General features: G+C 48.5%; 4 protein-coding genes across 4 annotated transcripts; 2 read left to right on the top strand and 2 right to left on the bottom strand.

Moving 5' to 3' along the window:
* Positions 1–520: 520 nt before the first annotated feature.
* AO090005000380 (uncharacterized protein) lies at positions 521–1817 on the top strand (the record flags this gene model as incomplete). Its single annotated transcript, XM_001817400.3, has 3 exons — positions 521–600; positions 669–1013; positions 1115–1817. 3 exons carry the CDS (start codon positions 521–523, stop codon positions 1815–1817), a joined length of 1128 nt encoding a protein of 375 aa, XP_001817452.1.
* Positions 1818–3759: 1942 nt separating this feature from the next.
* On the bottom strand, positions 3760–5855 carry AO090005000381 (HET domain-containing protein; the record flags this gene model as incomplete). Its single annotated transcript, XM_023234132.1, has 2 exons — positions 3760–3780; positions 4086–5855. The coding sequence occupies 2 exons, from the start codon at positions 5853–5855 to the stop codon at positions 3760–3762; spliced, it is 1791 nt and encodes a 596-aa protein (XP_023088932.1).
* A 3269-nt stretch (positions 5856–9124) lies between these two features.
* AO090005000382 (glycoside hydrolase family 95 protein) lies at positions 9125–11463 on the top strand (the record flags this gene model as incomplete). The annotated part of the gene is made up of 4 exons (XM_023234131.1): positions 9125–9162; positions 9247–9302; positions 9349–10393; positions 10629–11463. The coding sequence occupies 4 exons, from the start codon at positions 9125–9127 to the stop codon at positions 11461–11463; spliced, it is 1974 nt and encodes a 657-aa protein (XP_023088933.1).
* Positions 11464–11775: 312 nt separating this feature from the next.
* On the bottom strand, positions 11776–13665 carry AO090005000383 (serine hydrolase domain-containing protein; the record flags this gene model as incomplete). The annotated part of the gene is made up of 4 exons (XM_023234130.1): positions 11776–12559; positions 12614–12875; positions 12929–13039; positions 13104–13665. The coding sequence occupies 4 exons, from the start codon at positions 13663–13665 to the stop codon at positions 11776–11778; spliced, it is 1719 nt and encodes a 572-aa protein (XP_023088934.1).
* Between the last annotated feature and the right edge of the window lie 21 nt (positions 13666–13686).

The following is a 13686-nucleotide window of genomic DNA, read 5'->3' as shown; positions in this document are numbered from 1 at the left end:
GATCTCTCACTTCTTCTATTACCGTTTGCTTGGATCGGTCTGGGGCATGGCAGCATTTTTCCTTTTGGGTTTTCTTGTTTAGATACCCTGCTCCAGACTGGTATGGCTTACATAGATTTCTTTTTTGCTTTTGGCTACTTAGACATGGTTAATCACGCCACGATGTATATTACTATTACTATATAAAGATAGAGTCCAAGGATCACTGATTGGGAGGGAAGTTGTTCTTCTGAAACTGAGGGCCTTTTGGGGTCAGGTGGAAATGTAAACAAACGGATGCGGTCAAGCGCCACGGGACGGGCCAATCAGCATCGCCCCTGCCAGGACTGTGACCTCACTCGATATTTATTGAATTCGCTTTATTATTTATTGTGATTGTTTTTCCCTCTTTTTCTGATTCAGTTTGGATTTAGAATCCTTTGAGCCCCCGAAATCCTGCGCGCGCTTGATCATCCCACCTCCCACACTCTCCCCCCTTGCTCTAAATTTCACCCCGTCGCATGGTCATTCCTCGCGCATCATGTCTGCCGCATTGCCTTATTTACAGAAACTGCGCAAGTCCCAACTGACGGACTGGGCGGAAGCTACTGATCTTCACAAGTAAGTGTCGGTGCCGTTGTTTATCGCCCCACCACGATAACCCAAACCCCCCGGCTGACCGTTGACAGTTATGAGGAATACAATAAACCGGAACTTGCCACGCTGTTGGATCAACATCTCCAAGCTAACCAGTCCATCTTCGCGAAGGATGCGCGACTAACGGATTACTACCGACGCCTGTCGCAAACCCCGCGCAAGGGGTCGCCGGTCAAGAGAGACCCCCGCGTGGAAATCTCGCCACTTGCGAAAGAAACACCGCGGTCGGTGCTACGGTCGGCGCGTCGCAGACAGACGAGAGCCTTGGAGGAAGAGGTGAAGGAAGACGAGGCCAAGGAAGAGGCGAATGAGGAACCCAAGGAGGAACTCAAGGAGGAACCAAGCGCGGAACCTAAAGAGGAGGCTGAGCAACTCCAGTATGTCCTGTATTCTTTCTCATGTCGCGCGCATGGCCAGAAGCGCCGTCGCGCGACCGCGGTAATCATGACGACAGAAACTGACCGATTTCTTGTTGCAGAGAGGAATCCGACGCGTCCCCACCACCTGTCTTCCAGACTCCTGGGCCGTCGCCGCTGAACTTTCAATCGGCCTTGCCCGCATCGCCGGCCCTCATCGCTGATGTGGTCGACCGGGAGTCCGTCGCGTGGCGCAAGAAGGCTAGCGATTGGTGGACTGGCTCAGGGGTGCCGGATAGCACGCAGTCCTTGCGCTCCTTGCTCAGCAGTGCGAAAGCCGTCCAGATTCTGACGTTGCTGCTCGAAGGGTGTTCCATCATATACGAAATTCTGCCGCTGCGATTTGTGTCTACCATTTCGATTTGGGCGATTGAGATCTCCATCAAGGTTCCCGATGTCTTTGTCCTCGTCGACAGCGTATTTTGGGCCCCGTTCTCGTTGTGGTTGCTGACCAGCATTCTCCTGCCGCTGACCGTCGCATACTTCTTCAACATCAGCCTGAACATCACGCAAGGCAGTAGTGCCGCGTCCCACACGCGCCGCAGCCGCGCGTCGCCTGACAACTTCGACCCGCTCAGCTTCAACATTGCCAAGGCGGGGCTCTCATACCTGGTGTATGCCCGGCAGTTCAACTTCTTCAACCTGTACAGTCAATTCTCGATCGCCCGGGTGAATGCCGCGGTCCCCGGTCAATGGGCTGGCTTGGTGACTGGGTCTGCGATCGGTCTGGTCGGCACTCTGTACGAAGCGATCCTGCGGAAGTAGATCCGGTGTGTATATACGGGAATGGTTTTTGCAGAGCCACTGGTTGGACGCAGTTTTGATTGAGTAGGACGTGTTCCGTACAGAGGAAAAGCATGCGAGTGTCTGCAGGAGGGGTTGGGAGAAGGGTTTCTACCGCCTAGAGGGGTTATCTCTGGATAATCGATCGGTTCTATGCGTGCAGTGCGATGGTGCTTCGGTATTGTTTAAATGTTAAGTCTCCTTTCTCGGGTTATCCGGCGTGAGAATGGTGTGGTGCGTTCCTTGTTTGAGTTGATCTGGCGTTGTTTGGGTTTCCTGGATGTACTATTGTGAAACCGAGATAGGATGTTCCAATACAGATCCTTTTTCATCGTACAGTGTAGCTATTGTCTCCCAACCTCCAACAAATACCCCACAACAAGAGAGAAAGAAATCTATCGATCCCTCTTCAACCTCCCCGCCAACTCCAGCGTAAAAAGCACCGGCATCACACTCTCCACCGTCACCGCCTCACTCCGAATATGATTACTCGTACTCAACTGTCCCCCAATCTCCGTCCTCCAAGCCACCACATCCCACTGAAACCCACTCGTCGTAATCCTCGCGGGACCTAGAAGCGGTATAATCCCCACATTCTCCTCGAGCAGATACTCCCCAGTAGATAACCCCGGTCGATTCGTCCCAGGCGTGCGAATGGTATTCAACCCCGGCCGTAGAATAAACGTAATACTCTCCTCGGAGATGAGATAGAGGTTTCCTATCTTTCCTGCTTTCCCTGGATTGGACGTTAAATCACCCCTAGAAGAAGTAGTAGACGAAGAAGAAGAGCCGTAAGATTGAGTCATGGAATATAAATGGTGAATTTGGGAAAAAGCTTGATCGACGCGTCCGCCTAGACCGCCGAGGATGAGGACGTCTAGTTCTCTCTCTTCTTCTTCTTCTTCTCCTTTCTTTACTTCTTCTGATGTCGATACTGAATGTTCAGATGAAGATTGAGAAGAAGAAGTAGATGAGGAAAGGAACTCCCTAACATGCGCACGCAGATAATTCAAACATTTAGTGAAATCCGTCGAATACTGATCTTCATCATGGATAATGCGAACCCCTAGATTGGCGTAGTGGGTTCTTGTATCGGGGGTTATGGAGTCTAGATCGCCGATTATGAGATCGGGGAGCTTTGTTTCTCTCTATTCATTAGTATATATGTATATATACATGCATTTGCAGAGTGAAGGGAGAGAGAGGGCTTACATCTATTGATTCCCGGTCATGTGCTTTCATCATCGAGTAGAAACGGTTTGCGCCGCCGTCGGCGCAGAGCGTTACCTTTGCTTTTTTCTCTTAGTCTTGGGAGGATGATGTAGAATGTACAATGTACAATGTTTGAATACATATATCCATATACATGGATATATATATATGTATAGAGAGTAGGGCATAAGAACATACCATGTCTCCTCAAAACGCGAAACGCGCGCTCATTGATTGGCTGATTGAGGATCAACAGCGCAAAGGGATTGGGCGTATGATCATCGCGGAAGAATTGGGTGGGATCCCACTCCATTTGCTTTATTGGGTTGTTTCTATTAGTTTGGGTTTGGGTTCTGGGGTTATGGTAGGAGGGTCAGGGCAGGGGGAGGTCAAGTAGGGAGGGGCATAAAATCGGTTGATTTTATCTTATCAGTGATGTGATGTTGAAGAGTGGGCTATGTGGTGGTGGGCGGCCAATCGGGTGGGGCGGGGGTTGGTTTATGTATAATGTATACTATTTTGGAGGATGTTCTTGTTTGACTGTATGGGTCAGGGTATGCATATTAAAAGGGGATTTCTGGGCCTAGATCCGGATTTGGGGATTGTAGTTTGTTGTGTTGATCGTTCGTGTAGGGGTGGAATACTGATGCTGGGACAAATTAGAAATATATATAAGTACTCCCTAAATGTTAAACCAATATGTCAAAGTGATCTAGAGTACCCTCAAAATAATCTATACTTTCCGGAAGTATATTAGCTCAACTACCTGTCAAACTGACTTTTCAATAGTAGATAGGATAGAATATATAGACATATAACTGAAATTCGCTGTATATACAATACTATAGTAGATAATTGGCCTACTAGACTTTATAACAGCTTACGGACAACCCAAGCATATGTACATATAAGCACTCAAAACCACAGGCTCTCTCATTTTAGAAGAAGCTCCTCATGTGGCACTGTACACACATAGTCAAGATATGGATTAGACTCAACGGTCCTCGGGCAGATTCCATCCACATAAGCAAAACCTACCAACTTATGGTATACTTGGCCTCTGTTATAGTCTGTGCCACAACCATGTCGCAGGACAAAGGGCATATTAAACTGACTAACGTTAACGAACACCTGGTCGTCTTTTTTCACACTTTGTTCACTGAAGCCAAAACTGACAGAGGACATATGGTGGATAGTAAAAACCTCGATGTTGTAAAGTCTCGGCACCAGGTCCCTGAGGAATTCAAACCCCGCTTCAGCGAACGTCTCCAGTACTGTGTCAGCATCTTGGTGGGTCATGTCTAGTGTCTCAAATATAGTGCGGAGCGAACCCAAGGTAGACCGATCAAACTCGGCATCGTCATGATTGGAGAAAACACAGCATCCTTGAACAAATCTGAGTGGGATGTTCTCGGGCTCCCAGACATTATTCCACACATGGCACCCATAACCATGCATCTGAATCACGCCCATTATCTGAGCTAGAACGCTCTTCACGTCGGATGCAAACTGAAATACTGGCCTGCATTTTCCAATCGGACGCCCTGAAAGGCATAGGACTGAATGATCTTCCGTGATCTCAAGATAGCGCCCAGGTACGGTCTCCCGAATTTTGTAGGCGATGCCAAACCTCGAAGAGTGACGCCCAAGAGTGCCTGTGGACACTAGAGATGTCGCTGTGAGATCCGGCACCCAAGAAGGAATAGAAATGTTCTCCAGGCGATCCTCACGCAGGCAGAAAATATCTAGCATAGATAAGCCACCGTGTTCCTTGTTCAGAATGTATTTTGCTGTTTCGAAGATGACTTGGGACAGAGACTTATTATAGTCCGGTGGATATGCCTCCCGCAACGATGGGAGAAGACCATATAAGGCATATATCTTGTCCTTTGGGTTTTGACACTTGCGGCCGCTCGTTTGGCGCAGCAGGTCTTGCACAAAGAATTCTTGCCTATCTGAAACCCACATATAGTTGACCTTACTAAGTGTATTATGGAACTTTATAGTAAGTCTTTCAATCTCTTTGTAGTGGTTTCGTAATTGCGGCCGTCTCCCTCTTTCTTCAGCCTTGGAAGACATCTTGCGGAAACGTCGAAATACCGAGACAAATACGGATCCAAAGGCTGATTCATCGGGGGCTGGAAATTCCACATCGCCACATATACAGATTGGTGGTTTCCCTTGAGACGATTGATATTCTTGAAATGTCCACATACGCGTCCAGTACTCCGCGAAGAGAAAATTGACATAGAAACTGACGACGTTCCTCAGTGAGACTGCAAGGCGCCTTTCATACCTCATTGATATTTGGCTTAGAATGCAGTTTACCCGCCGGCATGCTTCTTTCCATTTCCCTTTCTCCATGTCAGCTGTCTTCATCCAGTCAATGGCGTCTGTCGCATTGTCACTGAGGTTATCCAAGCTAATGATTGCGAGGACAGATGTTGCATTGGCATATATTGCACTCATCAGAGGAACCTGGGTGTTCTTCTCTGCCACATTCTCTTGATCAATGCAGACGTAGTCTATCCATATAACACGACGCTGCATGCGGTGGCGGAGTCTTTGCAAAATTCGACGGACATTCGTTGGGACCTGGACTGTACGCCCGTCGAGTAGAATATCCTGCTTCTCTTGGATGTCACCCCATACATACGAGATCGCTTCATATCGAGGGAAAGCGTCCAATGATGCAACTTGCAGGGAACATTTAATACGAGCTTTGGAGGATAGAGCGGGTACAATCGTTAAAAGCCGGATCTCCCTCCTAGCTGTATCGAGAGGATAGTCGTCTAGATGGCCCGACATTTGGACGGCTATGAGATCACGGTGGGTATGGGAGGGTCGATTGAAGATCTATTGTGAGTCCTTTCGCCCTCAAAAGGAGGCTGCCACGTCAGTAGCGAGCCCCGCAGCCTTGCCAGCAGCAATGCCACCAACAACTATATTATATTGAACCCATCCCAGCTTAAACTCTGCCCTTGGGACTGAAGGGTGGCTGGAGTGGCTCAGCAATAAATTACCTAGATGTGATCTGTCTAGTGTGGATTACCAAGCATGAATCGCGGTGTGGTTATTTTAGTCCACATCTCGAGTCAGTATGTCATTTAGCGTGATCTAAAGACAGGATTTCTTTCGAGCATTGTAGTGCCTATTCACCAGTAATCGTAGTCCAATGCTGGCTAGGAGGGAAGTAAGTTATGCCTAGTGGTGGATTCCTCCAGGCATACAAAAGTAGTTCACATCATGTATACCCCATAGCCAAGATCAATCTGAACACTGCATCGGGCTTATTTGGCGAGGCTGAAGATTTAGTACGCGTAATAGGCTGTGCCAATTAGGCAGAGGATCTACTGCATGTCAGCCAGCAACACACAGGATGGAGAACCCATCACTCTCATCGGGAATACTGGCTACCGGCCTCGTTAGTTCAAGGACCAGAGTTTTCCTCATTTTGGCAAAAGGCTACTCTTGTCACTTGAAGGCACAGTAGTTCCTCACACTGCTCCTAGCCTGAATCTCGATGGTCGATCGTCTCTGACTACAGAAATACCTCTACACTACCGGTCGGTACGGCCCATGGAGAGATGGGAGCTTGTCTGATTGTTCTAAACTACGGAAACCAGATAACTAATATCTGCGTGGCTTAGTATCATGGGATGGAGGGGGAAATACCACTATCTCTATAATAATACGATATTTCCTATTACTCTGACTCTTTTACAGCCATTAGTCAGTTGAATTAATTTTGGCCGCTGGAGGTCCCATAAAATGTATGTAAAATTACTCGCCGCATACATGCCCTAACAAAAACATCCGTCGGTCACCATAAACTGCAGTAGAGGCTTAGGTTGGTAGAGGCACTGACGGCCGAAAGGACCCGTTATATTAATATCCAGTACTCGAAGCAGAGAAGTCAGGACGCACTGGGGGATAATGGGGTCTATTGCCTACGTGGAACTCATCTTGAGGGTAGACATTGGCCTTCCCCAGAGGCAACACGCGAGGTGCAAGAGGCATCCACGGCTCCGAAAGTGATCTAAAGTCCCCCATGATTATGTAGATCAATCAATCTTCGCTTGTGATACTGGTTTTGAAGACACACCACGTGTCACTAAATAGTTGCACGGGAATGAGCTCTCACTGATCTATCAGTTGCTTCCTACACTGTGGATCACCGGGTCTACAGCAATAGCTTTTCAGATGCAAATAGTCCCAGACCAACTTATACATACGTATGCAGTATGGCGTGATATTTACATATCACTAACTCGCCGCCAGCTTCATTGGAGCAAATCGTTTTTCCCTTCCAAACTCCTTGGCCTTTTGAAGAATTAGATTGGGCCTTGAGACCTCCCTCTACAGCTCTATATTGAGACTTGATACTCTGGTATTCAAGTAGATATCTCTCCCCCCCTGATCCACCTGGAAACCCCTCTCCCTCGAAATACTAGCCATGGCCGTCGTCGGAGACTATCAAGTGAAAGCCAAAGCAGAGACTACAAAACGCCTCATTGCGCAATTGGTGAATGAAGAATTAGCAACCCTTACATTGTGTCCTGATACAAGATCACCCGGTGTGATAGAAGGCCGAATCACACCAGAATGTGACGAATCCCGTTGTATAAAAACCGAGGTTGCACAGGGGAATGGGTGCATCTGGCGACCAAAGGATTTCAAAGTGCCTGTCACCCTTTGTACCGAAGGTGTGGAAGTAGAGGAAGACAATCCGGGTAAAATTTTCGAATTTATATGAATTAATTTCGCCTGTAATGTGGAAACACGAGAAGCGATCATGTGCTTTTGGGGACTATCATCTGCCTATATTTACAACTTAACTTATGTAGGATCAAGTACTGGAAGCTGCAATCTCTATCATATTGTATTCACTTGATAGATCTCTGGATCGACTAGTCTAGTTTCAACAGCCTGTGAATGACCTACCTAGAAACTCACATTCTCTCTCGCCTTCCTCCTCCACCCCACGGCAAACTTCCACTGCACAACCAGACCACCCGCCACGACAAGCTCCACCGCAAGGCAGATCAGAAAAGCCATCACAGCCCTAACGCGATCAATCGACAGAAACACAAAGCTCATACCACCCACCGACACAGAAACTTGGCTAAAATAGCTTTCACAGTTCTCCTAAAAGCACTCACACGGCTTCAATCAAGCCTCAGGCGTGAGCCCTAAACTGCAAGGTACGGACGAGTCGGTTTGTGCCGTTCCGCAGAGGTGTTTTGCTGAACTGACTCGTTCAATCCTCTGTGCCTACTCTAATGGAATAAACCCCTCTATATAATGCTTAAGTGGTCTGACACCTATTTCTAAAAACTATAATTAAAGGTTTCGACAACGTACGCCTGGATGTCGGCAAGCGAATGCTTCAGTGCCATGGGGAACATGATAGTAGCTACTGCTCTACAATTCATCCTTTAGATCAGTATCCGGAATCAGCAGATCGGAAAAGGCGTCCCTTGAAATAAGACGACGCTAGACGAGATCCAACTCCACAGCCCATGAAAACTCAATCAGAGCTCAACACAAACAGGTCCTCAAGATCCTCAAGCTACTCAAGCACTTCTATCATTGGTGCAAGATCATTCTAAACTTTTTGTGTGGGTATTGCTCGCAAGTCTTCAAGATTCCACGTAGGAACGAAATTAGCCGGCATAAGTACAACTTCCCCGCATGGAATTTATCCGTCAGTCTGCCCAATGGTGGAGAAACAAAATGAAGTAGGAACATGCAGCCCACGACGTGAAACGAGATCGGCGAAGGCTTAAAAGTGCTTGATGCCCAACTTTCGGTTTCAATTGGCGTCCATATTTCGAATCGTGTAGACAAGAGCCAGAAATATGCGGTCCCTGGTTTTGCTCGGGATGAGTTCCCTTGCCACGGCGAATTCCTTGTGGTCGTCGAAGGCTGCGTCCTGGGATACGACCAATGAGGCCTATACTCTGGGGAATGGCAAGCTGGGGGGTATGTCTATCTCTCTAATTGTAGATAATCCCTACTCACCCTGATAGTGATGCCGTTCGGAGAGCCGGGCGCGGAAAAGCTCAATCTCAACCATGACGAGCTTTGGGAAGGTGGCCCCTTTGAGGTCAACGTGAGCTTTGTTGAACTATGATAAAATGCATATATTCGCAGCTAAAAGATGCAAGGGATATCGGGGTGGTAACCCGAACTCTAGTATGACGGAGATCCTATCCGAGGTTCGGGACGAGATCTGGAAGAAAGGAACTGGCAGTCAGTTTAAACAAAGTTTTCGTCAATCGTTATCTAACCTTTTCAGACGATTCACGGCTGCACGGAGACACAGACGGCTATGGATCCTTCCATTCATTAGCCAATCTTACCATTGCGATAGATGGAATTGACAAAGTGAGCGACTATACTCGGTCCCTGGATCTCGGCACCGGTATTCATACGACAACCTACTCGACAGGCAAGGGAAAGTATACTACAGACGTCTACTGTAGCTACCCTGCTCAAGTCTGTATCTACAAGTTAAACTCCACAGCAACTTTGTCTAAGGTTACTATTTACTTCGATCAACTTGTCGAGGAAAGCTCACTTTGGAATGCCACCTGCGACTCGGACTTCGCTCGTCTCCGAGGTGTCACACAGGAAGGACCTCCGCGTGGAATGACATATGATACGATTGCGCGAAGCTCTATTCCTGGTAGATGCGACAGTTCAACCGGAAAACTAGCTATCAACGCCAGAAATAGCTCGTCTCTGACGATTGTAATCGGTGCGGGAACGGACTTCGACGGGACTAAGGGAACTGCGGCGACCGATTACACTTTCAAGGGGGAGGATCCAGCAGAATATGTCGAGAAAATCACATCCTCAGCCTTGTCACAATCAGAATCAAAACTGAGGACAGAACACATTGAGGACTACAGCGGCTTGATGAGTGCTTTTACCTTGGATCTGCCAGATACCCAGGACTCCACCGGCACAGAGCTCTCCACTCTTATAACCAACTATAACGCCAACAAGACGGACGGAGATCCATACTTGGAGAAGCTCCTTTTCGATTATGGTCGCCACTTGTTCATCTCTTCATCACGCGCGAACAGTCTCCCCCCAAATCTTCAGGGGGTATGGAGTCCCACGAAGAATGCAGCCTGGAGCGGCGATTATCATGCAAACATCAACCTCCAAATGAACCTTTGGGGAGCCGAAGCGACAGGACTAGGCGAACTGACAGTTGCTGTCTTCAATTACATGGAACAGAACTGGATGCCGCGTGGTGCTGAAACCGCCGAACTTCTTTACGGCGGTGCTGGTTGGGTTACTCACGATGAGATGAACATATTCGGACACACTGGGTAAGTGGAACACTCCTTGCAACTTCATTTCAAAGTGCTGATGAAACAGGATGAAAACCTATCAAACCTCAGCAAATTATCCGGCAGCACCGGCATGGATGATGCAACATGTCTGGGACCGCTACGACTACTCGCACAACAAAACATGGTTCATTGAACAGGGGTGGCCGTTGCTGAAAGGTGTCGCCGAGTTCTGGGCCTCTCAGCTACAGGTTGATAAATTCAACAATGACAGCTCTCTCGTTGTTAACCCTTGTACCTCCCCCGAGCAAGGACCAACCACCTTCGGCTGCACGCACTGGCAACAGCTCATTCACCAAGTGTACGAGAACGCCATCCAAGGCGCAGAGATCGCGGGCGAAACAGACTCCACCCTTCTGAAAGACATCAAAGACCAACTCCCCCGCCTCGACAAAGGCCTCCACATCGGCACCTGGGGCCAAATCAAGGAATGGAAACTGCCCGACAGCTACGATTACGAAAAAGAGGGTAACGAGCATCGCCATCTCTCTCATCTCGTTGGCTGGTACCCGGGCTGGTCTCTATCCTCGTACTTCAACGGTTACAACAACGCTACGATCCAGTCCGCAGTTAACACCTCCCTTATCAGCCGTGGCGTGGGCTTATACACGAACGCCGGATGGGAGAAAGTATGGCGGTCCGCCTGCTGGGCTCGTCTCAATAACACGGAAAAAGCTCACTATGAACTCCGCTTGACTATTGACCAGAACATTGGCCAAAGTGGACTGTCCCTCTATAGTGGTGGTGATACTCCGTCTGGTGCCTTCCAGATCGATGCTAACTTTGGGTATCTGGGGGCTGTGTTGAGTATGTTGGTTGTTGATATGCCGCTTGACAGTACCCATTCCGAGGATGATGTTCGGACGGTTGTTCTGGGTCCGGCTATTCCTGCTGCTTGGGCTGGTGGTAGTGTTAAGGGACTTCGACTTCGCGGTGGTGGAAGTGTTGACTTTTCTTGGGATAGTGAGGGGTTGGTGGATAAGGCGAGTGCGACGGGGGTATCGAGTAATGTCCGTATTGTTAATGTTGAGGGGACTGTGCTTGTTTGATTTTGAGTTACTCGTCCCTGAGACTAGAGTATACTTGTAAGTGAAGTGATATCAATGCACATACCGAGAGGTTTTTCTAGCAATGGGTCTATGGCCTTTTGAGGAGCCTAGTATAATATTTAGTGAACATCGCCTTATGGACTTTTGTAAATGTTTCTTAGCTGAAGGAACATAAACAAGTGAGAGAAAAGGCTGTACATATTTTAAAGTATTAACATATAAATATACGACAAAATATCAAAGAAGACATTAGGGTAGAGAGGAAAAAAAAATAGTCTAATCCAGAACGATGCCAGCAAAATCGACATACCCCTATGCCTCAACCCTAGGGATCTCAACACGCAAAGCCCTAGGAGAAATACTCACAGCTCTCCCACTCCCATCAACCCCAAATACAAACTCATCAGCACCCACATTCCCATAAATAATACTATCAACAGAACTCCAAGTGGTGCAAGCCCGCGTCACAGGCCCAATCCCTGAATCCCCCTCGGAATTATCCTGGAAGACAGCCCGGAAGCCAACTCGCCCTGGTGCCTTAAGTCCAGAGGGATACAAACGAACACTGAGATCCGAGGCATTCTGCAACCCCAGCTTAGAAACTAAGAGCTGCCTTACATCCACGGACTCGTTGGTCCATTCGGTAACCTTCAAACCGGGTTGGTCATCGGTAGTGATTTTGATGGACGCATTGGCGGAAGAGTACTCGCCTGCGAACTGTGTATTGGCCTCTTCTCTGGCTGCGTCTTCGAGGGCGGGGATGAGGGTATTGATGGTAAGGTCTGTTATGAGGGTGACGGCTTCGGTGGTTGATTCTCCGGCGGCGAGGATTGTGAAGCCGACGTCGTGTTCTGGGGATAGGGCAAGCATGGAGGAGTACATTCCCAGATCACCTTGCTTGGTATATAGGTCGATTAGACGGGGGTTGGTCAATGTGAAAATTTCCCATGGAGCCCCGACGGAGACCTCAAGACTTGATGTGTGGGCGCGGGGCTTCATCCATCGCCTGGTTAAGGAGGGACGGAGGAGAGTGCTGTTCAGGATTGCTCGGCCGACGATTGACATGTCTTTCGTTGAGGAGTAGAGGCCGCCCGCACTGCGAATGATTAGGGTCTAGACTTTTCAGTAAGGGGAATCGTTAGGCACTTACGCAGTCTCGCCACCGGCATCTACGCCGTAAAAGCTGCTCATGGCGGGTCCTGGGATGATGGCTGTATCATCTTCTGGCTTGTCGTAGCTCGATCGTGATAAGCCAAGGGGCTTTATCAAGTCCCTTTGTAGGAGAGACTTGTAGGTTTGGTTTGTCATGGCTTCGAGGGCATACCCGAGGATCTGGAAGCTGGGGTTAGAGTAGATAGGGGTCGAGCTAGTGTGCAGTATCGGGTGGCTTTTTAGGATGCCGTCGAAGAATTCTGGATGTGTCATTAGTAGTTGATTCCCCGACATCAAAAGTATTTGAACTCACCAGACCGAGTGCATGCGACTTTGGTACCACATGGCGGGATATCAGACTTCGGAAGCGTAGGGAATCCTCCGGGTGTCGAGGCGGAGAGAGCTGCGATGTCGATAGATGCATCTATAAATCCAGATGAGTTAGTTGACTTGGTGTGAAGTCAAGAAAACTCCCAGCGACACCGTACATTCTCTGATAACCCCAGTCATATGACTTGCCAACTCCCCTATCGTAACTTCATCCCAGCGGAGGTGATCAATCTCATCATCTCGCATGGTAGCATTATGGCTGAGCTCTTTTGCGGCATCTCGCAGCTCTGGGACGTATTTCGCAACAGGCTCGCTCAAGGACGCATCACCCTTCTCAATCAGAAGCATCAAGACCGTCCATAGCTTCGATACACTGGCGATTCTGAATACAGTGTCTGCGTCAACCTCTCTCACTCCCACCGTGCTATTCCGAATGGAGGGTGCGGTATGGTAGTATTCAAGCAGTGGCTGATCGCTTTTTGTGTTGAAGACCTGGAGACTAAACGAGATTGAGTCCGGGTCAATTCCTGTTACTTCACTTGCATTTGATGCGTGGACTGCCTTGTCGAGTGTACTGAGCAGCTGGTTCTTGGCCTGTGTGAAAGATGAACTGCTGGCAACATCCTTAGGGGCTGGGAAGGCAGGTCCTTGGATTGGACATAATTTTCCCAGGGCAAGAGGGGATAATGTACAAAGAAGGATAAAGTGTGGATAGCGCATTGTGAGTAAATATGCTACTTC

The sequence above is a fragment of the Aspergillus oryzae genome, chromosome 1, assembly GCF_000184455.2.
Source record: "Aspergillus oryzae RIB40 DNA, chromosome 1".
Taxonomy (NCBI): domain Eukaryota; kingdom Fungi; phylum Ascomycota; class Eurotiomycetes; order Eurotiales; family Aspergillaceae; genus Aspergillus; species Aspergillus oryzae.
The sequence above is the reverse complement of the archived record's forward strand: the minus strand, read 5'-3'. Positions and strand labels throughout refer to the sequence as shown.